Source organism: Falco punctatus (genome assembly GCF_963210335.1).
Source record: "Falco punctatus genome assembly, chromosome: 12".
Taxonomy (NCBI): domain Eukaryota; kingdom Metazoa; phylum Chordata; class Aves; order Falconiformes; family Falconidae; genus Falco; species Falco punctatus.
Window position 1 is genome coordinate 11,561,065 of NC_137592.1, and position 26,327 is coordinate 11,587,391.

Genomic DNA, 26,327 nt, shown 5'->3' on the forward strand with positions numbered 1-26,327 from the left:
GCTATAAGTTTATGCAGTTAATTAGAGTATTTCTATCAGCATCAGTAGGTGTTCGGTCCTTTAGTTATGTGCGTAAAGCTCTTGTAATGAAAAGTTAGCTTCAGTAGGTTTTAGGAGCAAATGCATATTTCTCTATTAAAAATATGTCCATCAGACAGCCATAGTTAAACCAATACTCTCTTTGTCACTCTTAAGCTTCAAATCTCACTTATTAAAAATTGCATCTAAATAGCAAAAAGGCAAAGCATGGAATATAAACTATTTGAATTATTCATGGTGATCTGGAAAAATTAATTGATACAGAGAGAATAATAAATGTCCAAGGAGTATTCCTTTTGATAATTTTCACTTTTCTTTGCCTATTTGGTAAAAAATGAAAAAACCCCACCTTTTCTTACAACAAATGCAAAAAGATGGAATAATTTGTTACAGAAATAAGCAGGTGGATTTGAAATACTGCATACTGCATAATTATATTTTTTTAAGCTTCAGCTACATGATTAAAAATACTTATATAGATATATATTTAAAGTTTAATTGTACCTAAAAAATGTTATATTGAGAATGAATACCTGAAGAAGTTTAACAATTAAAAAAAAAGTACATTTATGTATTTTGTTGGTATTCATTCTGAAAAGTTCTCTTTAAAACATACGATATGATTCCAGCCACATCACTGAAGCTGAATCAAGGAACATGCTTTCTTGTTTGAAAGAAAAACAACAACAAAAAAGTAGTAGGTTGAGAGATGGGGAAATGTTAAGGAAATAATGTATTGGGAGCTTGATCTGCTGAAGCCTATATTGGACCACCAAAGAAAGGAAGGGGGCTGAAGATGCTTTTACCCTTGTTTGACACTGGATATACAAACTGATTCAGAAGGTGTAGGAAGGACCTGGACTTGGGTTACACCCTGCTGCCAGTTGTTCTCAGTCTCTTTCAAGTGTGTCAGGGGAAATGTGACCTGTTGTCCCCTTCCTGCTCACCTGCTCATGTTCTTGAGACAGTATCAGTGGGTTTATCCTCCTAAAAAGCACTGTAAAGAGTTGGATGCCAACAGGACTGGAGCAGCACTCTAGTCCCAATCTGGCCAAGAGAACCAGCTGAAGGCTGAGAAAAACATTTCTAAAGCTCAAGTCAAGACAGTGACAGTGCTACACTTTCTCATGAGGGACTGAGACAGAGTCTGAAAAGGCTTATATGTCCTGTAGAACATTCACAGGTGTGATCTGCTTGCTGTTTGCAAATTTAGTAATGAAAAATCACCTGTAGAACCAGACTAACTGGCCAGTGAAAAATAATATTGTACTGCTAGTCTGCATTGCTGTGAAGACTTCAGCAAAGCATAACAGCAAATCTTTCTCCTTATTACTAAGTAAGAAAACTAACAGCTTCACTGCCATAAAATAATAGGAGCCCTGTAGCAGTGTTTCTGGTAGAATTCAGAGATTGGCTTGTGAGAGTTGATTAACCTTTTTTTCCAGATTTGTCACCTAAACTCCCTGTATCTTCTTTTCTGAAAAAAAAAATATTATTATTTTAATAACAAACATGCAAAACCATGTCAGTCAAACACTCAAGAGAACATATTAATTATATTAAACCCTAGAAAGTCTCTTTGATAATTAAACTCACTATCAGGAGTTAAAGCAGGCTAAAATCTAGCTACTCGGTCCAGAGCCTCGTTAACCCTGGGACAGGCTGTGAAAGGCTGCAATCAGCTATGGGGGCTAGACCAGCTAGCTAGGAAAGGAGAGGGGAATTTCTGCTTTAGCATAATCCCATAAATAAAGAATTTCCTAGAACGGGGGATCTGCTTCAGCTCAAAAGCAATGATAAGCAGAAAACTTCATGAGAGGAGAATGCTTCTGCTTTAAAGGGGATGACTTTGTAGGCAGTTGACATTAATCCCCTATATATTAAAAGGGAAGGACTGGGAGAGTAATACTGATGACGTCTTGTGGTTTTTGTTGTTAGGATGTGATAGAACATGAGATGTTTAGGAAACTGCTAGATCTTGCAATTTCCTACCAGTGATAGGATGCTGTTCCCCATAATTGCACCCATCCCATCTTTTCCCCTGGTTTGAGAAAACTTTCTTGTCCACCTGGTCTTTACTAGTCCATACTGACCAAACCATCCTCTTTCCCGTCTTTGTTATTGCTGAGGCATCTCAGCTGTTCAGGGCTGGTTTCCTCTCACCATTGTTTTCCCAACTTCACATGACATGTTAACTTTGTGAGGCAGAAACACTTTGAGAAGATGCTGTGTTCTCTTCCTAACTGTATCACTGCCCTTGTTACAAGCAAGCCATCTCTGCCTTCCTGCTTCTTTCCTTAACCCCCACCTGCATCCCTAAACTGAAGATTCCGAATTCACACTTGAAAAGATAAATGCTGTTCAAAACACTGGGTATAAAGCCAAGCTGGACCAGGAAATCTACTGAATGTGTATTCCTGCAGTATGAAAGAAAAGGTATATGATCTTGCATGATGTTGGCTATCTTTTGGTACAGGCAGAATGCATTAACGTTTGTTAAAGCCTCCAACAAAATCCAGACTTGCAAAATCTCTCAGGCTGCTTAGCAATTTACAAGACAAATCACCATATTTCTAATTATGTACAAAAATAACCCCCAAAAGTTAGCAAATAGTTATTGCTAACATACAGAAATCAGCCATGGGAGGCCAACTGATGTCACAACATGAATAAGAAAATATTCACAAAAAACAACTCTGACAATTAGTAAGTTAAGGCCTAGATACCCTTGAAAAAAATAATCTGGGTTTTTTCCCCTAAAATATTATAAAAACTAATACAGACCAAACAATTGACACAAAAGCTGATTTATACTAACTTTTTTCTCTCACTGTAATCACACTAGAATAACTTTAGACATATGGACTTTGCAAATGGTATCCAAGCTGCGCATAGTTCTAACCAATCTGTTTAAAAGCTGAACAGTTAGATTGGCTATTTACTGTCCATCAATAGAAATAAAGAAGCTCAAGCAATTGATAGAAAAACTGGTTTACTTTGGGAAAATGTCACTGCTTTCCCCTCATAAGCAACATCAGGTTCCTAGGTTGGATGGATAACTAGCAAAACTTGATTTCCCCAACATACTTGGAAGACTATCAGAAGGCAGACTTCTTCATTTGGCATGAATGAACCTGTTGTAATCAGAACAGCCTTTGACATTGCCCTAAAGATTGTCGCTAACGCACATCATCATCTGCAGAAATCAGGAAGGTGATTATGGACATGAATGGAAGCAAGTCAGTAGGGATGGGTGGCTTTTATGACCAGTTACATTTATCAGCATTAAAATCTAGAAAGAGCTAGAAAAAACACACAGTGGAAATGTTCTGTGATTTCTTGGAATGAAAGCTTCTATCCAGCTTTAATAAAACTATAAAAAAAATAGTTGTAATTTGCTAAATGAGTAAAGGTTCTGGTTGAGATTCTTAATAAACCCTGGCACCAGTGAGTTCCAGCAGTCAGAATGCAGCCGGAATACTCAAATTCTGTCTGAAAAAGTTATAGAAAACTGTCCGGGGGCTTGCAGGGGCTTATCTACCCCCCTTGCCGTACAGCAGGATCAGCTGTAGTTGCCTTTCAATCAACTGCTGACAGCTTGTCTGGGTTATAGATTAACTGTGTCGCAAGACGGCAGGGAGACTCCTGAAAGCCCTGCCATGAGCCAGCCCACGCCTGCAAGCGGGACAGCTGCGTCTGCAGGACGCTGCCACACTGGCGTCCCCCCCACCGCCTGGTCCCCACCCCCCGCAGCCACTGGTACCAGCCGCCTGCTGACTTCCCCATCGCATCCTCATCCCAAAGACCCCCCAGCATCATCTGGGACTGCCCGCGGCCTCAGGGGCAGGGGTGGGCTTTCATACATACTTATGAATGTACTGAATGAAGTGAAATTTCTCTATCACAGAAGATATATTTTGGAGATGTTATAGGTATAATGGAGACACAGGTATATGTTACAGGTATATCACATAGGTATATGTAGTAGGTATATTGAGATGATACAGGTATAATCCTCCTAGAAAAAGAGAAACAGATCTTCCTTGTCATTAATGTTGTTATTCAAAAATCTGTTTTCAGTGGTCCCTGAATAAAGTTGCCATTCACTCATAATTAGAGAACCTTCCTTTAAGCATTTGATTCAGCTGCAAACCCAAGGAGAAGCCATTTTGCCTCTGTTTGAATCAGTTATTTGAAAAGTTTGAAGCTCAGTCAAGTTTTGACGAGTTTGAACTGAAATAGAGTATTACAGCTTGGGCCTGACTTACCTGGACAATCCGCTACCCACCAGCTTAGTCTTTAACCACCAACTTCAGCCTCTCATGCTTTTCCTCCAAGAGTTCAAAACCTTGTTCAGAATAGGAATCACCTTGCCTAGAACTCCATGAACTTCTCTTGGACCTACTAAACTAGGGAATTAGCTATGACAAATTTTATATCACATCCAACAAATACCTCATCTTACCCAATTTCATTTTATGCTGCAGTTATTGATACACAGCAGATTGCTCTGAAATAAACACAGTAATTTCAGTTTTATATTTTAACATTTAAAATCTTATCAGTATGTGGCACTACAAAGAGGACTGTAGATGCTGATCTAATCCACCTACTTTTCTGGTGGCCAGATTTTCTGTAATAAAAAAGCATATAACGCCTAGAATGACATACCAGTGTAAAGGACTTCTACGTTTCTTTTGTAAACTGACAGCAAGTTGTTTTTCCTTGCTAACTGTCCTTATTTGCTAAAAATATTTTCTTCATGCTAAAGAAGCTAAAACCGTGACCTTGAGTGCAATCAATTTAAATACAGAATTGCATTTCTAGATATAGCAGTTATTTCTCCTGATACGCTCCTAGTAGATAGCCTTAAATAGATACATAGTCCCTAGTTCTTTAACCTTGCAATTTTTGATAGCTATTATGAAACATTCACATCTGAAAAAATGCTTACGCTGAACGCCCGATGCTTTCAGTGATTTAAGTGCAATGGGAAGAACTGCACCTGTAAATGGCCAGTCCTATTCATTCATAGCATATTTATGTATAATTTTTATTAATGTGTAGTTTCTAAACCTGTGAAAAAGCATGCTCAAGTAAATTACTCATGCAATTGTATTTTAACGCTGCTTACGTAGTTGCTCTGGCACCATTAAAAGAGCAGGTTCTTTTTACCTGAATGTTCCATATGAGCAAAGATGTTATTAGGAAAAAGCTACAAACAATTCTGCCCTTGGTTATTCTGGACTTAGATTTTGAACTACTGAGCTGTCCCAAGCTAGGGATTCAACTGAGAGGAAAAGCTTATAGGGCTGAAAAAACCCAACAGAGACTATCTGATGGGATATTTATTTATTGTGAACTGATTCAAAACAATTCTTAAAAAGATTGTTTCTATTAAAATGAATTCTCAAATTCGCTTTCCCAACTTCCCACCATTTTCCATTTAAGGGTTTTGAAACACCTTGCAGCTACTAGTGTAATAAGTTTGTGATATCTCTGTGAAGAAGAGAGAAATTACTCTCATGTGTTTTAGACTGATTCAGCACTGCTTGTATTAGTGGCAGTTTCATATTTATGTTTTTTTTTCTGGGAGTAGAGATAGCTCATGTGTATAACCTGTTTACCAAAGAGTTTGTCAAGAGACTGCTACAAAGGAGACACAAACAATCTTAACAGACTAAAGAAAAAAGGAATTTCATGTTCAACAAAGACACAATGAGGCACAGAAAAGAAACAAAACATTTGCATAGAAAACCAGTATAACTTTGGTATTAAAATTTACCAATGTTCCCAAAATTCAGAGATAGATAAGGAGTTACTAGTATATACCAGCACAGTAGAAACAATGTTTTGAATTGAAATGAAGACATTTTGGTATTTTATTTTCTGTTGGGGGTGGAGGTGTTTTTATTTTTGGTAGTATACAGTTATCTTCACCTATGTCAAAAAATGAAATCTCTATTTCTGTTGTCATTATTGTGAATTTCACACTTACCAGGAGGTCTATGCTGAACGCCTGTTTTTTCACGTGGGGAGATTTACCAGTAGGAAAAGGAGTGAGTACAGAACTGAGGAATTAGTGAAGAGAGTAGTAGTTTTCGCATAGCGCTGCGTTGTTTTGCAAGAGCTCCGCATTACACGATGACCAAGAAAGCTATACAGCTCCGCTGGATTACTGCTGCAACTTCATCCAGCCTAGATGTGGCTTCGATACAGGACTAACACTGCAGGAAAACAAGCCCAGGAAATTTCAGCTGCTACAGTCTGTTTATCAGAATGCTTTTCTTCCTCCCACAGTTGTACTTAGCAGTATTTACAAACCTGTTTCTAGGGGAAATTAAGAGTTGGATTTCACTTCAGTAGCTGAATCTACTTACTCCTAAGCTATTTGGATCGGTAAATGAAGAGGCAGCAAGAAGCAGGGGTGAGCGAATTTCCCTGTGAGGATCCTTCACTGCTTCTTGTGGGGGAAAGCAGGTATGTGCACTTCCCCTGTGAAGTCATCAGATACCTGATTTGCTGATTTCCAGGGAAGACCTTGTTGTCCCTATGGACCCTCAGGTTTGGGGCAGAGGCATTCTCTACCTTTCCTGTTGAATCTGTGCCACTGTGCAATGAAGTATTTAGATTCCTGAGGCCAGAAAAGGGAAACAAGCATACGCACGACCAGCCTGTGACTTGCACCTAAAGGGCAAGACATAGGGAGAACCCTAAAAAAACCCTAAATTTTGGCCCTTGTCCCATAAATATCGCCATATTTTACTCCCTTACATGCAGCTATCACTGGGTAAACGGTGTATGGAGCAGGGTACTAATCCCGTTCGCAGCTGAAGCCTCTCTCATTTGGCAGTCAGCTCAAAAGTTTGCTCTCTTTTTCTCAGGGCCCTGCAACATTCTTATCTAAGCTGCCCGTAGCTTTCCTCTTCATCTGTTTTTGTACTGCTTCTAGCGCTTCTTTGTTCATTCCCACACAAGCAAACAGGCACAGTAGGTCCAATGAATTCTTTGTGCATTGAGTATACTGCACATCAGTACAGTACATGACTGGTAGGTCTGGCATGTCTGGGAAATATTGAACCGCCTGTGCATGCAATCCAACATGTCTGGGATTTCCATGCTGGCTATGTTCACAAGTCCTGGAAAAATACCTACATATTTTTCATAGACCAGTTCATTTTTCCACATGAAGGGATTCATACACTGTGATCAGTTCCCTTTTCATCTTTTGATAAACTAAGCTTATTGAATTCAAGTCTCTGATCATGTATTGTATTGTGCAGCATCCTCTCTCGCACTGAAATCACTTTTGTCATTCCTCCCATCACAATCCTGGGTTTGTGCACAGTGTTTTAAAAATACAGCTGCTGGAGCTGTACACCTCATTCGAAAAGCAATCTCAGCGACACTATACATAGATGGTAAAACCCCTTCATGCGCCTCGTCAGTAAAAGACATGACCAAAAGGCAGTGTTTCCAGTTCGTAGGAAACGGCATGTTTTTACAAACTGCTCTCATCCACATCATAGTGGGGTTTTGGTGGAAACTTTTGGTGAATCAAAAGTACTCTGACCCCTGCAGGTGCTTCGGCAAACTGACACGAGAGGGCTGAGGGGAGAACCTGCCTTCTTGAGGGAACAGTGCAAAGTTTCTTGCTTGGTGTGTTCCTACAGCTGCGAGTTATCATCCATTTGCCATAGTGTTCAGAGCTTAAGTGCTTGTCTAGTGTGACCTTCAGGGTGCTTTCCTGCCTTACTGCTCTCCAGAATGCAGGAACACACAATGTTTTTGGTTGTTCTCAAAAATACTCATCAGGTTTGTTTACACCAAAACTTGGTGCCTTTAATGAGATCACCTTGTCAGTTACTTTCCAAATCTATTAAAAAATGTAGCACAGGATCAGTTCAAATACGGATGCCAAGTAGATGGCTGCTTCTCAGTGCCCATTTGCTGTTGTGATATGTCAGCTGCATGGCCCTAATCCACATAATGTATGCTGTACTGATAGTGCTTTATCACAATAATGAAGTTTCACTGAAAAAAAAACAACCAATGCCTTGCAAACTACTGGGGCTAATTAAAACATTTGTAGCTCTTGCAAAATAATCACCCACAACGTAGTTTAAGTTCTGAGTGGTTGAGTCTACAGTCAGCGATTCTGATATGATTAAAATGTCATTATTGTTAATAATAGACAAATATGGGAAATGCTTTTAGACAAATATGGAAACGCTTTATTTTTCGGCGTCGCGTTGCAGGGCTGTACTGCTTCCATCAGTAACAGGCCTGGGCTAGCAATAGGGAACCTTTGCTACCGGTAGGCGTTTGGGCTGGAGTGAATGACAGTGAATTACAAGGCTTTTAAAAACACACCACAGCAGTACACCGCTGCTGAGAAAGCTTTACGCTACAGTTTCCTCTGTTAATGGCGGCAACTTGTCTTTTGCCTGGCCGATGGGGCCATACACAGCAGCTCCACCGTCGACACAAGACCTAGTTCTTTCTGCCGAAAGGGATGAGCGCGCAGGACTGGAGAAAGTGTCAAAGCCACACCTTGGCACTCTCCATAACGGCCAACGTTAAGTTTCCAGGACCTTTCGCCTAAAATACCCGCACAGCTGGCACCAGTCCCCGCAGCCGCAGGCCCTCCCGGCACCGCACAGCGCGGCCCCGCCGCAGCCCGGGCAGCCCCGGCAGCGCAACACGCCGCTCCCAGCGCCGCCTTCGCACCCCGGGCAGGGCGTCACACGGCGGCAGCGCGTCCCGCTCCCCGGCGGTGCCGAGGGCCTGCCCTTGCCAAGGCGACGACCTCACGTTAAGCCGCCGTCAGCGAGCGCAGGCAGGCCTGCCGGTCGCTCTCCGGTCGCGCCTCGGTGCCGGCGCGGGGCGGGCAGCCCCCTCCCGCCGCCCAGCGCTGCTGGCCCTCCGGGCCCCGGCCCCCACCGCCGGGCCCAGCGCGGCAGCGCCGCCGCAACCGCGCCGCCTCCCACCGCCTTCCCCGGGCCGCGCCGTGGCTGCCCGCCCCGCTCCCCGGGCAGCGCCGGCAGCCGCTCGCAGAGAGAGCGGCCGGTAGCCGCGGGCGCCAGCAGGGACCCCTGGCCGGCCCGGGGATGGCGGCGGGTGCCGAGGTCCGGGGCCAAGCCGCGGCACCGCCGCTTGTTTACGAGCCGGCGAAGGGCGGCCCGGGGCGGCAGCCGTGAAGGGCGGCAGCGCAGCCGCCTCCCGCCCCCGCGGGCACCTGGGCGCGACCGGGGGCCTGGCTGCGGGGCCGGACCGGGGCGGGCAGCGGGCGGCTCTCCCTCGCCGCGGGGCAGGGAGCTCCCGTCCCGGCTGCCCTGCGCCCCTCGGGGGAGGGCGGGCGGAGGAAGAGGCGGCGGCTCTCGGCGCCGCGGCCGCGGGGCCCCTGCCGCGGCTCCCCTCGCTGTGGCTGTGCCCTCCGCGGGGCCCTCTCTCGCCCCTCCCCGCTACCCGGTGCCCCTCGGTGGGCAGCGGTGTCCCCCGGGCCGCTGCTGGCCCGTCCCCGCGGTCTGGCGCCGCTGCCGCGCTCCGCTCGGCGCTCGCAGCCCCGGGCGGGGGAGGGGAGGGGCAGGCGGAGGGAGAGGCGGCGGGCGCTGTGAGGCCCGAGGCCGCCGCTCGCCCCCGCCGCGTCTCTCCCCGGCCCCGGGATCTGGGGCTGCGGGGGGGCGGGAGGCAGGCGGGGAGGGCTGGCCTGAGCGGCGCCCAATGAGGGCGCGCTAGCGGGCAGGCGGGGCGGGGCGGAGGCGATCACCGCCCAATGGGGGAAGGGCAGAGGGCGCACTCGGAGCGGGGCGAGTCGCAGGCAGGAGGCGAGTCGGGATTCGGGCAGCGAGCGGGGCAGAGCGGAGCTGAGCCCAGCCCAGCCGCTCGCTCGCAGCCGGGCGCCGCGTTGCCGGCCAGGACGGTGCTGCGGGAGCCGGCGGGCGGGGGGCGAACGGACTGACGGACGCCGCTTGCCGAAGGGCGCAGCGGGCGGAGCCGCCGCCCGCAGAAGTTTGGCTGAAGCGGCCGCTGCCGCCGCGAGAGGAAACTTTCCTCGGGGGGCCGGAGGCGGGGGCGGCGGGAAGGAGCCGCGGCGCGCTCGGGTCCGCCGCCCGGCTCGGGGGCTTCCGAGAGGCTCCCCCGGCCCAGGCCGGGCTGCGGCGGCCGGGATGTACCTGGCAGCGGTCTCGGCGGGGAGGAGGCGCCCGGGCGGAGACGGCGGCTGGCACCTGGCGGCGGCGGGGTGGCTGTCGCTGCTGGCCCTGCTGCTGGGCGAGTCGGGGACGCGGGCTCTCGTCTGCCTGCCCTGCGACGAGTCCAAATGCGAAGAACCGAAGAGCTGCCCCGGTAGCATCGTGCTGGGGATCTGCGGCTGCTGTTTCATGTGCGCTCGGCAACGGAACGAAAGCTGTGGGGGAGTCTACGGGCTGCACGGGGCTTGCGACGGGGGGCTGCGCTGTGTCATCCGACCGCCGCTCAACGGGGACTCCATCACCGAGTACGAAGTGGGCGTCTGCGAAGGTGAGAGGCGGTGGGACACCGTCCGCCCGCCCGCCGTCCCCGGGTGGGGGTACCGGCCGGCCGGGGGGCACGGACGCCGCGCCGGTGCGTCCTGCTTCCCTCCCGCCGCCCGCCTGCCCCGCATCCCGGGGTCTTGTAACCCTTTCCCTCCCCCCAAAAAACCCATCCTTATTTAAAAGTTTCACCCTTCACTTTCTCAGCCTGAACTTCCAGGCTCTTCCACTTCTCGCTTTCCGTAGGGATTCACTGGTTTGCTAATAGCTGCCACCAGCTACTGATGCCCAGCTAAAAATCCTTGGTAAAGGACTTGGGAAGGGTCTGGCAGATGGAGATCGGCGGAGGTCAGTGGTGCACACATGATGCCTGTTCCGGATTCCCTCCTCCGTAAGGAAACACAAAGGCAGATCATCTGTTGTAAAGTTTTCCTTCCTGTTCCTGTCACTTAATATCTGCTCGCCTGTCCCACTCGGTGTGTGATGATAAGCGGTGGCTTTTCCCGGCTGGAGCATCAAGGGGGAGGCAGAAATCCCCAGGGCAGAACTCCTCTCAAAGTCACTCCAGCTTCCTGCCGGCTGCTTGGGAGGTGATGAATTGGTATGAAATGCAAGAGGAGCTCACCCCCCCCCCCCCCCCCCCCTTTCGAATTTTGTATCTATCGGAGTCCCTGCGATTTATTTTTTATAGTTTATAATTTAACCGGAGGCGAGAGGCAGACCTCTAGGCTCTTTTTGCCTTGTACCTTCAGCCCCCTTTTCCCCCAAGCTGAGGGAAAACATGGCGCTGTAAAAAGATTACAAATAACCAGTAGTTTGGGATATGTGTAAATGTATGTGAGACTCGGAGCGGGAGCTTCGACAATTCTGGAAAAGGAGCGGGAGGCGGGCGGCGCTCGGCGGGTAGAGGGCAGCAGCACGGCCGGGGAGCTATGCAGGCAGCATCTCGCCGAGAAACGGGCATTTAAAATGATGCGCTGTTTTGAGCGAGCTAAAACCGGTCGTTTCTAGGGGGCAGCTGACCTTTGTCCCGGCGCTCATTATTAGTTTAGGACGCCGTTTGCCTCCCTGACAAATAAATTGCAGATCACAGCAGAGCAGCGCGTCCTGCCTGTGCTGGAACCAATGCCATCAGCCCCTGCAGTTGGTGCTTGGGTAGGATGAGCTCCAGGGTTAAAAGCTCTATTGTTAAACGATTAAAAATGGCCCTAAACTACTCTGAAGAGCTTGGCTGAGACCATGTTGCTGAACATGTATAGTGCTGTGGGCTTTCTGTCTCGTTATTCTGATATGTATTGGAAAAGTTTTCTTTGGTAGAAAAGTGCAAGCAAAGAGGGGAGAAGGTACTTTAAAAACTTACCTGGTTTTGGATGAGTCTTCTCTTTTTGCATGTTTTCAAGTAAAAGCTTGGCTTAAACAGCTACCCCCTCGCCAGCTCCTCCCGCATCCCCTGGTTAAAGGAACTAAAAGCCTGCAGTCATTAAATGTTCTAACTCCCTTACTGTATCACAGTAGGAACGTCCCTGGCAGTTTAGGAGTATTTCATTCCTTTGAAGTGATGCAATCTGTACATTGCTGTAGTTCAACTCATAACACGTCCCATCTACTGTTGAAAATAGTGTGAAGCATTTGTTGGCAAGATTGCATTTCAGTTAGTGTTGTGGTTAGAAACTAGTTCCAGCTGTCTCTATAGGAATAGTTAAGGAGGTAAGTTATCTATTCAGTTTTCATTCTCAGAAATGAAAAGCAACTGAGCTAAACTGTCAGCCTAATAAATAGTCCTGGAATACCTATTACTGAATTGTCAGGAAACTGCCTCATTCTAAGCAACAGGAGTAATGTGGTGTTCATGGTGTGTGTTGTGCATGAGGGGTGGCAGCAAGGAAAAAAGGGGACTTAATGTACTACCTCCGATGACTAAACCAAGGTTGATTAGCTCTATTTTTTTGATTGAGGAGACCCAAACAGTTGTGCAGTTTACAGGCACACGTGCGACAGGGTAGGCTGGTGATGTCTGATGTGCCAGTAGTACTACGCCGTGCCTTTATCCATTAATGAAATGAAGGCTACTTTTTCTTTTTTTTTTTTTTAATCCTGTCTGCTGGGAGTGCAAACCCTTTCTTGCCCCAGTTCAGAGAGGAGTAAATGGAAGTGACTTACAGAACTGTGTGAATAGAAATCGATATTTTTACTGTCCTCCCTGTCTCTAGCTTTTTCTTTCACTGCAATTTTTTACACTGAAATGACCCCTACTGGCTATAGTTATAAGCATATTTTTTATCATTTTTGAAGCTTCAGCAGTGTCTTATTTCAAGAGTATCAACACATATTGGGCTACAGAAAGCTTTAAGAGCTGGAGTTTCAGCAGGTAAAAATACCCGTCCATTAACTCAGTTTTAGTATTTAATGCACTCGGCATAAGTGAACTCTGTAACACCTGATGGAGAAGTCTCTGTGGCACCTGTCACTGGTAGCCTCCATTTCTGAAACTAGAAACGGAGTAGTCTTGGTTAAACCAGTGTTTATTAATGAAATATGTTGCTGCTTCTGCGTTCTTCCCTTTATCCTAAAATCTGGAGGAATTCCTCATTTATCTCGCCACCTTAATTTTATGCAGTTTTAAGGCTCCATTTGTGGCATTATCCTGAAGTATGTAAATGCCCTTCGTGAATGTCCTTGCATTCTTGCTAAAGAATAGTTCTGAGGTCAGCTTCCCCCAGCGTGGGCAGGTACCCTTTGTGAAGGGCAGTCTTGGGAGACTTTGCACACCTCCAGCCTCTTTGGCTTTACAGGGATGCTGCGGGATTGGTTCCATAAGGTGTTAGAGCCTGCGGCCCCTTCCAAACACTCTTAACCTTGAGAAATTTTGAGCTCAAAGCAGGGACTGCCCTGGGTCTCTGCCTTTGAAGGTAGACCTGGAGCCATCCCCTAATTAGCCTGGAGTTCCCCCGAAATACCTGAGGCTGGGCTTCTGCAGCAGTCCGGCTGGGCACGGCTCCTGCTTTCTGGCGTGTCAGAAAGCCTTGGAAAAGCTCTGCCAGAGAAGTTCGGTTACTCTGAAGGTATTTCGTGTGATGACTCTCTTGTCTGTTTCAACACTTCGCCAATTTCTGGTGCTATTAGATGAAGAGGCCTTGATTGCTTTGCTCAGCTCTTCTAAGGCATAACAGTAGCAAGTAAAATAACACTGAAAATGAGCTGAGCTGAAATTATTTTTAACTGTGTAATAGAAACATAACTTTTCACAATATATTTGAAATGCACAGTTAACAGAACTGCTAGTCTCACACTGTCCTTGTGTTCCTTTCAGAACATACTTCCATATGAATTAAACTCTATGTAGTCATTGAAAGAAGGTATTTCTGCTCCAGTAACTTATTAGTAACATACAGTGCTTTGTTTGTTTTGGTGTGTTCTTTTGGTGGAGGTTGGGGTTCTTTTTGGGGGGATGAATACAGTTACTGCTATATTCTTTTTGCTGATGGTAGGTAGTATAAGGCTTGCCTTGAGTACTTGAGACTTGTCTGCTTATTGTGTAGGTTCTGAACTAGGGTTCCCTCAGGACCAGGAGAAAGCTGCTATAGCAGACTTGAGGCAAGTATGAGGAAGTATATGTGTTCGTGTTAATCATCTAGGAGGATGGTAGTAGCTTGTCCTGCTGTGGCTAGTCCTGGTATCTTAGAATCATCGAATCGTTTAGGTTGGAAAAGACCTTTAAGATCATTGAGTCCAACCATAAACCTAACACTGCCAAGCCCACCACTGAACCATGTCCCTGAGCACCACATTTACTTGTCTTTTGAATACCTCAAGGGATGGTGGCTTAACCGCTTCCCTGGACAGGCCCTTCCAATGCTTGACAAACCTTTCAGTGAAGAATTTCTTCCTAATATCCACTCTTCTACTGAACTGCATCTTTTGGGGAGCTTGGAGCATTACTGTCTGTCTGACTCTTTGTTGGGACAAGCAGCGAGAACTTGGGTGTCATGTCGTGTCCCGTCCCGTCCCCCCCCCCGTGCACCATGAAGCCTACTGTGGATTAATTTTCCTCCTGTAGAAACCTGTGCTAGAGTATGATGTGTAAGGGCACACTATACTGTATGTAACCAAACTGCAGAGAACCTGGAGCTGATGAGAGGAAAGGAAACTTTGAAAACTTAGCTTTTTTTTTTTAAAAAAAAAAAAAAATTGTTGCTAGTAATTTTACCATAAGTGGTGCTGCTTCTTGTAACTTCTGTAGCTAGTACCCTTGGGAGAAACTTGTTTTCAGTTGTCTTCAGACCCATGCCCTGTAGCTAATGGGTCATGGACCCAAAGCATAGCACATGATGCTTTCTCTCGAGACAGACTTCTATACAACATGCTTGGCTTTTTGCCCATGATGCGGTCCAGACCCCTAAAGATCAGGTAGTATTTTGCTTTGAGTAAGAGTTACTGAAGTTCAGTTAATTTAGAAGTCACATGTGGGTAACCTGGTTGTTTATATCTGTTTGACTGGAGCAGTGTTGCCCAGATACCTTAACTTTTTGTTTGTTTGGGTTTTTATCTTACTCTGAGTGGCTAGGGAGATGTCCAAATAGTTCTGATGTGTGTACACAGGACTTCCTCCGCTAACATCGCATGTTAGTACTGATGATTAAGTCTGGGACTTAATCATTATTAAGTGATGCACTAAATGATTGTTGGCATGAAGACAGTCAAAATACTTGGTTCAAAGGGTGTCAGCAATCCAGACTTCTTTTTTTTTTTTTTTTGTGTGTGTGTATGTAAAAGTTATTCATGGTGTCAAAAAAAAACTATCACGAAAATTACTGAACTTGTGAAACTGGAATGAGAACTAATTCTCTGGTGAATGTTCAGCTTCTCATGTGCTAGTCTTGACCATATTTAACAGGGTTTTTTTAATTTAACGTATTTAACAGACCCTTTCCCTACCCCCTAGAAAACACTTCCTAGGCACACGCTGACTTCATAGGCACAGGCTGGGTGATTTCTAAGCTATTTCTACTCTGTCTTGTGTCAATGCCAAAATCACAACATCAGTAAAAGCATGCATCTTTGAGTATGGCATGGAATTTGAATTAGATCAGGTGCGTATTTGACTTGGAAATGGTTTCCTTTCTGTTTCTGGGCATCATGTTTCTATTTTAGAAATCACTTGGTTCCACTATTTCAACAGAAATTAAATGGAAAACTCAAACAGATAGGAGGAGGGATATTGATACAGGAATTGGTAGGCTTTTGCTTTTTGTGGATCAGCGCAGTTTAAAACTGGAAATATCACTGTGGATAGGCTGAATGACTACACATCTCTTAAGAGGAATACGGTTTTATTTATTTTTATTTTTTTTAACCATTTGATTTCACATGACTGTATGTCAAGCATCCTCTGCTGAAGTGAATTTTTCCCTGAAGAAAATGGTTATTTCATCAGATTCCCTAGAATCATGCTGCGTATAAAGATTCTTATTTTTTATTTTTAAACTACCTTCAAACTTGTCAAATAGTAATTTCTGTACTCCTAGGCATGTTTGCTGGTTTAAGCACCCTCCAGCTGATTCAAGAATACTTGCATAATTTAATTTCTTGTGTAGTACTTAGTCAACCAACATGTCATTTGACTGGCAGGCATATTATGCAATAATGAATCCATTAGTATGGCTCAAAAATGCCTTCCTCTTGCCCTCCTTCCTCTGCCTCCCCTCAAGGATTCTTCATCTCAATGCATAAAGTTTACAGCATCTTGCAGACAGGACCAAATGTTTCTCTGTTTTAATGGATCAAATGCTTTGTAGAAGTGACCTATTAAATGTCTCTTGTGACTTGTAAACCACTTTCATTTGCGAATGCATTTAATCCACAGGGAATGTAAACTTGGATATGGTGAATTCAGAGTTTTGCCTGAGACTTCAGGTGACACCAGTTGTGTAGTCTGGCAAGATTATGTTTTAACTCTCCCTTTTGGTATTTACGCATGTAGTTTGGAAAATGACGGATACTGACACAGAAGACTTACGTATATGGAGAAACTTAGCAGTATAAACTAACATGGGAAGACAGCCTTTATACAAACTAGATAAAATTCCACATAAGCATCTGAGTCAGAAGAGGGTCCCTGAGGGAGCTCTAGTCTAAGCAGACTAGTTTGGCCACGTTTGGGGGGAATAAGCCCTTAAGAATGTATTGAGATGAATGAAAGCAGTTCACTGCCTTTACCAGAGGCAATATTAGCTCCCCAGCAGCTTTCACTGGGTATACTGGGAACTTTACTTCAGCACCTGCAAATCATGTTAACACCTTGAGGGTCATGAGCATGCAAGTATTTCAATAAGAAAACAAACTGGAGAGCATAGGGTTGTGGACAGGAGGGAAAGCACTGGCTCACAGGCAGGCACTCATTCCTATGTTCTTACTCATTTCCAAAACTTTAAGCCTTATAGAGCCAGCTGTCTTGACAGTGATAGGCTTCAGGTGTTTTTTTTAATTAGTGAAAGATCTAGCAAGTGTAATCTTTCTGAATCAGAGAGAGACCATTCTCTTGGGTCCCTTATCCTTGAAACTAATTAAACTTCAGTGTTTTGCTGCAGCCTGTGTTGCGCTCTGTTCAGGACTTTTTAGAAAGGTTGGATGAATGTATGTGGAGGTTTTTCTTCCCCTCACTGATGGTCTGTGGATAAAGAGCTGGGGTCATACTGATAATGGTATTACATCTGCTAAAGTAAAATGTGCTACTTTGATAACAGACGCACTCAACTTGATGTCCAAGTTAAGCTTTAGAAAAAGGAAAAAGCCTTGATGTTAATTCTAAATCCAGGGTATGTAGAGATTTTCCTGTAGTCTTCTGTGACTTCAGAAATCAGGTGTAATTCCTTTGAACCATCCTGCAATTCTGGCGTTCAGTGATGCTGCACTAATGACTGGGGGGAGAAAGTGGCAAAAGGTTTAGGATATCAGGTTTCTTCCAGTAGTTTGAGCTGCTCGTGGTATAGGTTGCTTTATTCATATCTCTGTTCCAGAATTTGTCTTAGGCAAAACTTCTTCCTCCTCCTGTCAGCTTTGCCTCTGCTGAGCAGCTTGTGCAAGCTACCGGCCAGCTTACTTGTTTGCAATGCAGCTGGTGCGTGCTGCTGTACACGCAGGCTTCTGAAGAGTGTAGGTACAGAGTGCAACTTGAGAAAAGAATTGGAATTTTATCCACCTTTGGAAAATGGGTATGATGGTTTGGCCCTTTGCTGAAGCTTTAGCATATATTTTTTTTTTAAAGAGTTTTCTAGAGCTAGAAGAAAAATCTGCTGGGACAGCTGAAACTCTGCTGTCCGTGCTCATTCTAATCAAGGGAGTACTGGCAGAGGCTGTGGCTGACCCATTAAACCCTGGGACACCGCGTAGTATTTTCAGTCAACTATTTACAAAGAAGACATGATTCTGGTCATAAGATTGAAATAACTCACTTGTAAGTCTCTTTTTCAGATGCTTAAATGTCTAGGGGTCAGACTTCAAAACTAATTCCTTATTATTTCCAAACATTTTTGGGACAGAAGGCTATTGGACATAGCATCCAGTCTTGTTGCGGGAATGGGGGGTGGTACCTGGAGAACTGAAATATTGCAGGCAGTGTGGGCAAGGGAAAACTATAACACTTGAAATAGTTGTCTATGTCATGTGGTTTGCTTAACACTTCCATTTATCTCATTGCTTTCCTTATGGCTATTGTGGAGTTTCTGATAATTATGTGGAAAGCTGGTTTGTTTAAATACTTTCTGCATTCCTTAGTATGAAATAACTGCCTTGAGACACATGCAGAGCTGCTGCAGTGAAAATCTGTCTCGCTATACCAGGGAATCACCTGAGATACACACTCTTGAATAAGATAAATCAGGCAGTCAGATTTGAGACAAGCCTTACACGTATGGTGTTCCTGAGGTATCTAAATGTTATGGTGTGGTTTTGCTGTCTAGCTTTGACTAGAAATTTTATCAGGAGGCAGCAAAACCCTGTTGTACTGATGCACATTTCACATAAAGCTTTGATTTTGGAAAGTGCACCCTTCCAGAAGGTGGGAAAACTGCTTTATCATAAAACTCTCAGCTGGGTGTTTTACCATAAAAGTTTCTGCCAGCGCTGGTCCCCAGTTCATGGCTTCACTGACAGAGTAAGTTGGGAGAGGGGAGAGGATTGCAGCCAGTACATGAGCTCAAACTCACTTCAAGGCTAGCCTTCCCTTCTGCCGCTTTTCAAGGTCTGGGGCTGGGTTTCAAGCATTCTTTAGTGGTGATTAGTCAGTTCTATTGTTCAGCTCCTCCAAAACATGAATTTCCTTTCCATCGTTCTTTTTTTTCCTGTTCAAAGAGAAGCCAAAGCTTACTGGCAAGAAGTATTTCCTTTTTTTTATTTTAGAAAGTCTGTAGAATCTTTTCAGAGTCTCATACCATCTTAATGAATACCACTGATTTGAAAATGCTGTTGTGTATCCCAGTGTGTGGGAGTGGTGTGGCTCAGACCTTGGGTCTGAATTGATGGAGAAGCTTCTGAAAGGTTCCCCCCCCTCCCTTTCCCATAGGGCAGTATCAGTCCCAGTAGTGATCACTTCTGTGTCACTGTGAAACCCGTTCTCTCTTCTTCAAATGCAGGATTTAAAAGGATGCAAGAGTCTGTAAGATGTGACTTTATTTCATTTTCAGATCAGCACTGTATTTGATGGTCTCCTTGCTCTTTCAGTATCCTGAGAACCTGCCTGTCACGCTTTAAACAGGCAGACATAGCTGAGGAACATGCTGCGCTTAAGTGTGAATTATGGGAGTTCACTCAATTCACTCCAGTTATGTTTACCACCACCCCTACTCCCCCAACTTGGAATTTAAGATTATTGTGGGTGCAGTGCTTGTATATTAATGTTCAGCAGTGATAATTTAGTGACTATTCCAGCATGTTGCTTGCTGGTTTGAGGTGATGCATTATCTTTATAAACAGTGAAGGAAAACAGTATATGGTTTTCCGAACAGTAGCTGATATTAATTAAATGTCCAGAAAGGAAGAGAAGGGTTGGGGCACAAAAGAGAAGATTTTGTGGCAGGCAGAAGGAATTGGGAACTCAAAGGAAGGGAAAGCAAAAAATTTAAGCAGGGAAGAAGGAGCCTCTTAAAAGGTCTTTCCTTGTACTTTTAACTTGCACCTGTTTTGAGATGCTCCTTTGCATATGGGGACAACAATTGCAACTATAGTGAGCTGCTGTGTACTTTATAAACGCACAGTAAAATAAGGCTCTAAGTTAGTTTCTCATAGTTGCATGCTTTTCTGGAAACATGAGCAGCTGTTCAGGTGAAGAAGATGTAAATGCTTCAGTCCTGAGCATCGTGCCTTGCATGCTGCTGTGCTGCTGTGTTCTGAGTGCTGGTATGTGGGATTTGGCATGGAAGAAGTGATGGAATGCTGCTTACCAGAGGCATGTTTCCCAGACTGGACCTGTTGTTTAAGGACCTCTTGCTCAACTTGTTAATGCCTTAATCCTCTTCCCTACTCTAGCTGCATGCTATGACAGGTCTCGGGAGTTCAGCAACCCAGAGCAGCACTTGAACTGTTAGCAAGCTGAAACGTTTGCTTTGCAGAAAGCAAGTGATATATGAATGATGGAAGAAAATGGAAAAGATTTGGAATTAATGCGATGCCTCCCCTCACATGCTTTCCTGATGGTATGAAAGCACACTTAAAAGAATGAAAAAAACCCCAGCTATGTCCAAGGCTTAACTTTTTGGTCTCAGTAAATGCAGAACTGCTTTACTGGCTGAAAAGGAAACTTGCCTGAATGAGTTGGAAGGAGTGAAGAAATGCATGTAGGTAGACATGATTTGAAAGAGTGATTTCTGAGCTATAGCTATCGGCCTGATGGGAACATGGGAACCACTTCTAGACAGTGTACAATAGGTAGTTGAGTGGCTATATAACAATCCAACGTCAGCTCAAGACTACTAAAAAGAGTGGCCCGTCCCTTTTTTGCCCCTACCTGGTCATGCCAGCACAGAGATGGTGGAAAGCGCAGCTAAACTGAGATCAGTTTGGATGAAAACTAACAGTTTACTTGGTCTGCTTTTCAGCTGGATTGTGTGTAAAAACTCAAGAATGTTAAACACCTACTTGGTTTTTCATATTTTTAAATGTCCTTGAAGTCAGCTAGTGGATAAGATGTGCATACCGAAGCTTGAGAGGCTCTTAGATTCTTACATTTGGGTTTTGTCAACCCTGCTTGCAGAGAAGTAAAGCGTTCACAAATGATTAAATCTCAGTTTCTTCCTTCATATCATCCAGATTTCTGAGAGGTACGCATGAAAGAGCACTCTTCTTAGAAGGAAGCCATAGAGGAGGTCAAACAGCATGCAGGAAAATGCTTCTGCAGTCTGAAATTGTTCATGAACTGTCCCAGGTCTCCAGATTACTGGTGTGTAAAAGTTTGTTTTTCGGAATAGTCCACAGGACATGATTATCTCAGGAGTAATAGAGGCTAGGTTATATGCTTCACGGAGCCTAGACTTTGTTCAAGACATGTTTCCATTATCAGCTGAAATACTGCTGACCTTTAAAGGAAGAAGCAATGCTGTACTACTGGATGACCGCTTACCTGCATCAAGCACAGCACTAGACGCCTTCGCATCAAGTAACTAAAGCTTTGCATTGCAGTGGGACACAGGATTCATCCCTTTAGCTCATGCGAGTGCTCTCATGTGGTTGTACCTTTTGTACCAAGGAGTTTTGTTCTGCCTATACTTATATGACTTCTGAGGGTTTACTTTGTAGTAAACAAGTACTCATTTAATGGGACCTTAAGATTCTGTTGAAAAAATGGCCAAAATAGACTAGCAAAAGGAGTCTTAAGTCTGCATGAAAGATCATGCTGGACTGCATTGATTTACTAAACTAAAATAAGCTCTCTTCTTATGACATGTTTGTTCCTTTATTGATAGCAATCGTATTTCTAGACAAAATGGTGTGAAAAGCAGACTGGCAAAAGATGTTCAGGCTGGAACTGGATTTGTATTCTTCCTGTCTGAATGATTCAAGATTCAGCTGTTAGATGTATAGCTTGCAATTATTACTGAGGGATTTCTCTTCTCTCCTGTCCTCTTAATGGCTACCAAGCTAATTTGGGGGCTGTGGCACCGAAGATTTCAAGTGTACCTAGTACTGGGGCGTGCGCTTCGTATGTACCTTCTCTTCTGTTCCCATCCGAAAAGCCATGAGAGGTGGCAGGCGAGATATCAAACACTAACCTGTCCTGGAAGTGACATAATGTTTTGGGCAGTGCTACAGCGTGTGGTGGATCTGCATCGAGGCGTCCTGCCGTGAGCGAGGAACAGCCCTGCTGCCCATGCCAGGTGGGTACCACCTTACGGGCGGTGAGCAGCTCCTGTGTAACAGGCATCCCGCTGGTCTCTGTCAGCCTTGAAAAGATCTAGTTGCTGAAATGCCACCGGGCAGAGACACAGAACTGCTCTGAACTGGTGTGCTGGAAAAGCAAAAGCGTGCTGTCATCCCCGTCTGTGGGCTCCACCTGTCTGCACTACGCTGGTCTCGGGGAGCTGGTGGGCAGAGCAGCTCTGGGGAGGGGGGGCCAGCCTGTCCACAGCGGTAGGGGAGGAAAGCCTATGTGTCAGAAACAAGGAATGATTCAAACAGTTTTCTTAAGATCATTGAGCAGACCAATCTGGATGAAGCTGTGGTCCCTGTGGTTATAGAATTGGAAACACCAAGTCTTGGAGTGTAACTATAGCCTCTTTTGTTCCTGTCATTACGTGGATTACTGCTGTGATTTGTAAAATACAAATTGTCCAGGCGGTATTCCGGCTTCTCGAAAACAGGATGTATTATTGTTCTCCAAATTCTCATGATTTTTTTTTTTTCTCCCTCTGCATGCGTGGCCTCCTCACAATGAAAGTGTCCCAAGTGTCCCAAGCGTTACTGAAGCGGCATCTTTTCTTGGAAGAATTTTAATAGTTTCTCTTCAGGAACTTCTACGCTTCCTTTGGCTTTTATTGATACAGTTGTTGTATGGGATGATAGATGAACTTTAACTAAAAAAAAGAAAAAAAAAAAAAAGACAAATTACTTCCTGGGGTTAATGACTGCCCTTCCTCTGCTGTTTTTATGGAGTAGAAGAGCCATGGGGTTCCCATGGAAGTTCCCTTCGTTATGTCTAAAATCGACCTGGTTTTTATTTGGTGCTTTTTGTCAGCAGGGTACTCTGTTGACTTACAACAGAAAGCAAGCAAGTAGTTGTACAGGGAGAAACATACAAAGAGAGTTGGCTGTGGCACTTTCTGTAGCTCATGTACAGTACTTGATAGGTAAACGGCTTTTTCCAGGTGTTTCCCCCAAATGGGAAAACCTGCAGGTTAGTGCATGTTCTGCATGTTTCTTAGAGCGGACAGTACTTGCATGTCAACCCCAGAGTGTGTGTGTATGTGTGTACACTGTTATTTACTACTGGTTTTTAGACTTCTTTTGAGTGTCAGGCTATAAATGACAAAGAGTTTGTGTTTGGCTGTGGCCTCCCATACTGGAGGACACTTCTGATAACCCCAAAACCAACACCCCCCCCCCCCCCCCCTTCATAGCTGGAAGATGTTTATCTGTTGGGTTGTTTGGTTTTTTTTTTTTTTTCAGGTGTTTCTTGGCAGGATCTGTATCAGAAATTTGCTTGTTGGTAGTGTATATTAAAATTGCGGTGAACCTACCAGAAGGTGTGACGTGAAAGCTGCTGTGGAATATGAGGATGTAAAGATTGATAATAAATGTGTGTTTCTTTTGTCATTACTAGAAGCCAGTGGACTTTCTGTGTGAATATTTTGTGGTACTTGTTTTGGTAGACAGACCAGGTTAGAAAATGATCTGGTGCTCTGTAGCGAAGAATACCTAATGACTAGTTTATTTTCTTGAATCTTGCATAAAAAGCACATGTCTTGCTTAAACTTCTGCTTTGGTGGGATGTTGCTGGGTGTGCACTTGACCTAAGGAAGCTGAGATCTTGTACGACTGGTAATCTTGGTGGAACTCTACCAACTGGATTTATCGCTTCCTGGACGGGGGTGGGGTGGGGTGGTGGGGTGGTGGAGTGGAGCATCTTGTTGCGTGTAGCCTCCTTCTAAAAGGGAAATGGGCAGCTGTGCAGTGGGAACATCAATTACACATGTTTGACGGGACTCATTGGAAAGAAGCAGAATTATTTGAGCAGAAAGACTCGTTCCGGCCCAGCTATCCCTCCGCCCCTTGACAGCAAGGAGCGTGATGTGCTTGAGCAATTCTCCTAGAGGGTGGATGGCAGTCCAGGAGTGCTGGAAAAATCACTTTTGGTTATATTACAGAATTGGAGGCCTGGCATCTTGCAGTATTTTTGTAATGAAAAAGTTATCTCTGTGGAGTGAATTCTATGTGATGTATTTTTAATCGGGTTTAAAAATGCTCTCTTTCTGACTCAATTTTGACTTCTGTAACAGCTGCAGATTCTGTCCAGCATTCTCACTTCCATGATAAATATAACTTCAAGTATCTGCAAAAGTTATTTCAGTTAGAATAGCAGTCATTTGTACTACAGCGATGCATTTCCCTGAGACATCATAGTTTTTCATACAGATGGAAGTAAACAATGCCAGTAGCTGTAGCAAAATGGGCAATAGAACAGCTGCAAAACATGGTATTTGGCAAACCCCACAGTTTAGATTAATCCATTATTTTTTTTAATGTGTTATCTTCTGTTTAGCACTGTTGAACTCCAAGTAGATCGCACCCAACTCCAAAGCCGCTGAATTTATATGCTACAGCCAAAATCCAATAGTGAGTGAGTTTTTTTGTTTATTTTAGATGAAAACTGGGATGATGATCAGCTTCTTGGATTTGAACCATGCAATGAAAACCTTATAACAGGTTGTAACATAATCAACGGGAAATGTAAATGTGACACCATTCGGACCTGTAATAATCCGTTTGAATTTCCAAGCCGGGATACTTGCCTGTCGGCCTTAAAAAGGATTGAAGGTAAGCACTTGTCTTCCGTAATTCAGTTAGTAATTTTTTTGTGCATTTGATGAAAAGCTAGGGTCTAGTTTAACGTGTTTTAGCATGACCTGGGTGGTTTCAGATACCTGTGGTCTTGCACTTTTCAGAAGACAGTTGTATGTTTTAAAGGAAGATAGGATTTCAGTAAGCTTGGTCTTCTGAATGTGTAGGTTTGGAAGAAGCTAATACTCTATGTGTTTTCAGATTTTAAGACTAAACCAGTTCTGTTTATAGTTCATGATAGCTACCGTAGCGCATCTTTGGCTGAAAAGCAGTGGGGAAAACTCTCTTTAGATGTATTGATATATGACTGAACCATGAATAATCACAGTGGATTGTGTTAGCAAAGGCATAGAAAAAGGAGTAGTTGTTGGTTATGCTTGTATGTTTTCTTGTATGAATGCATGAATTGTTATTTCTTTAGGTTTACATAACGTAGCATTACTTTAATGCTCATATTTTTCAGTTTGTGTTCCTTTGATTAGACTTGCATTACGCCACATACGTTTATGCTACTGCACAGATACATGATGGGGTTTTGTCTGGGGTTTTTTTTGGCTTTTTTTGTTGCTTATGGCTGAACTGGAAATGAGTTCGCCCAAAAAAATTCAGTCGGAATTCAATTCCCACGATGTGTTTCTAGGACTGTTTTGAACAGCTATCAAAGCTTTGATCTTGGGTCCTTTATATGATGCTGTAATTACTGTTTATTTTCCAAAGTGTCCAGGAACATGCAAAAGTTGATTAGTAGTGTGAACCTGCTTAATGACTTTAAACATTGGTTTAAAGTCATATTGCAAAAGTAAATGTATTTATAAGGCTACTAACCATATTTAAAGTTGCTATCTTTGAGTTAAGGAGGTGTGATCTGATGTCATCTGTTGTAGTCCTTTTGTGATAAGAAAAGTGGGTTTGAGCTACAGACATTAACCAAGGAGATCTTGTGAGAAAAATGCAGCTGGTGGAAGTATGTTTGTTATCATTGTACGCCTGTAGTGACTGATGTCATGACCAAGTGCATTGCGTGGGTTTGTGTTGTTTTGTAGGTCTAGGAAGAGGAGAGGCACAACCTCCGGCCTCTTGTTTGTTGTTGCAGTAGTGGGCAGTAGCGTATATGGGTTCTTAAATAACCTTACTACTTCTATTTTTATTGGTGAATGTGTGACTAAGTCTGTAGTAGTTCAGCAGGACTCTAATGGCATGACAATTTATCATGTGTTTAACTTGCTAAAAATCTGTTGTGGGATGCCTTTTTGTTTTTTGCAGGCTTGGAAGAAATGGACTTAAGTTTAGTGGAATAGTATAGCTAAAGCAGGTTGTGAGTAACTTGCCTTCAGCAACTGCTTGTTTCGGCTAAAGTGGCATTTTAAAAAGAGCTGCCTTTTGAGCTTAGCCAGGTGGTAACAATATGCTACATGTAAACTGGCATGACAGTGATGGTGCGATTGTTTTTCAGAGGTGTACTTTTCTTTTTTGTTTTCATTTTCTTGGTTTTATTTCTTTTCTGGGCGTAACGTGGAGGATGTTCTTCCAAAACCTCAGACTATATTAGAAGAGTTTAGGACACGTTGATTTTTAATCCTTCACAGGTAGGAAAGATAGTGATAAAACAACAACGATACCCTTATGTATCAGAAATCTGGCAGTTAGACCTTGAGTATTAGAACAGTCCAGCTTTTACTCATAAGGATGTGAATTTGCATTTGAATCCTCAGACTATCAAACCCTGCC

General features: G+C 44.1%; 1 protein-coding gene across 2 annotated transcripts in view; it reads left to right on the top strand.

Annotated features, from left to right (window-relative positions):
* The first annotated feature begins 9,839 nt into the window (after nucleotides 1-9,839).
* The window catches only part of CRIM1 (cysteine rich transmembrane BMP regulator 1), a 186,595-nt gene continuing 170,107 nt past the window's right edge, over nucleotides 9,840-26,327 (top strand). The window contains exons 1-2 of one of the 2 annotated variants that reach the window (XM_080408924.1): nucleotides 9,840-10,560; nucleotides 24,402-24,575. In XM_080408924.1, coding sequence (XP_080265050.1) covers nucleotides 10,209-10,560; nucleotides 24,402-24,575 — 526 coding nt within the window. In that variant the 5' untranslated portion in view covers nucleotides 9,840-10,208. The remainder of the gene's footprint in view (nucleotides 10,561-24,401; nucleotides 24,576-26,327) is intronic. The other variant, XM_080408923.1, reaches the window with a different exon arrangement.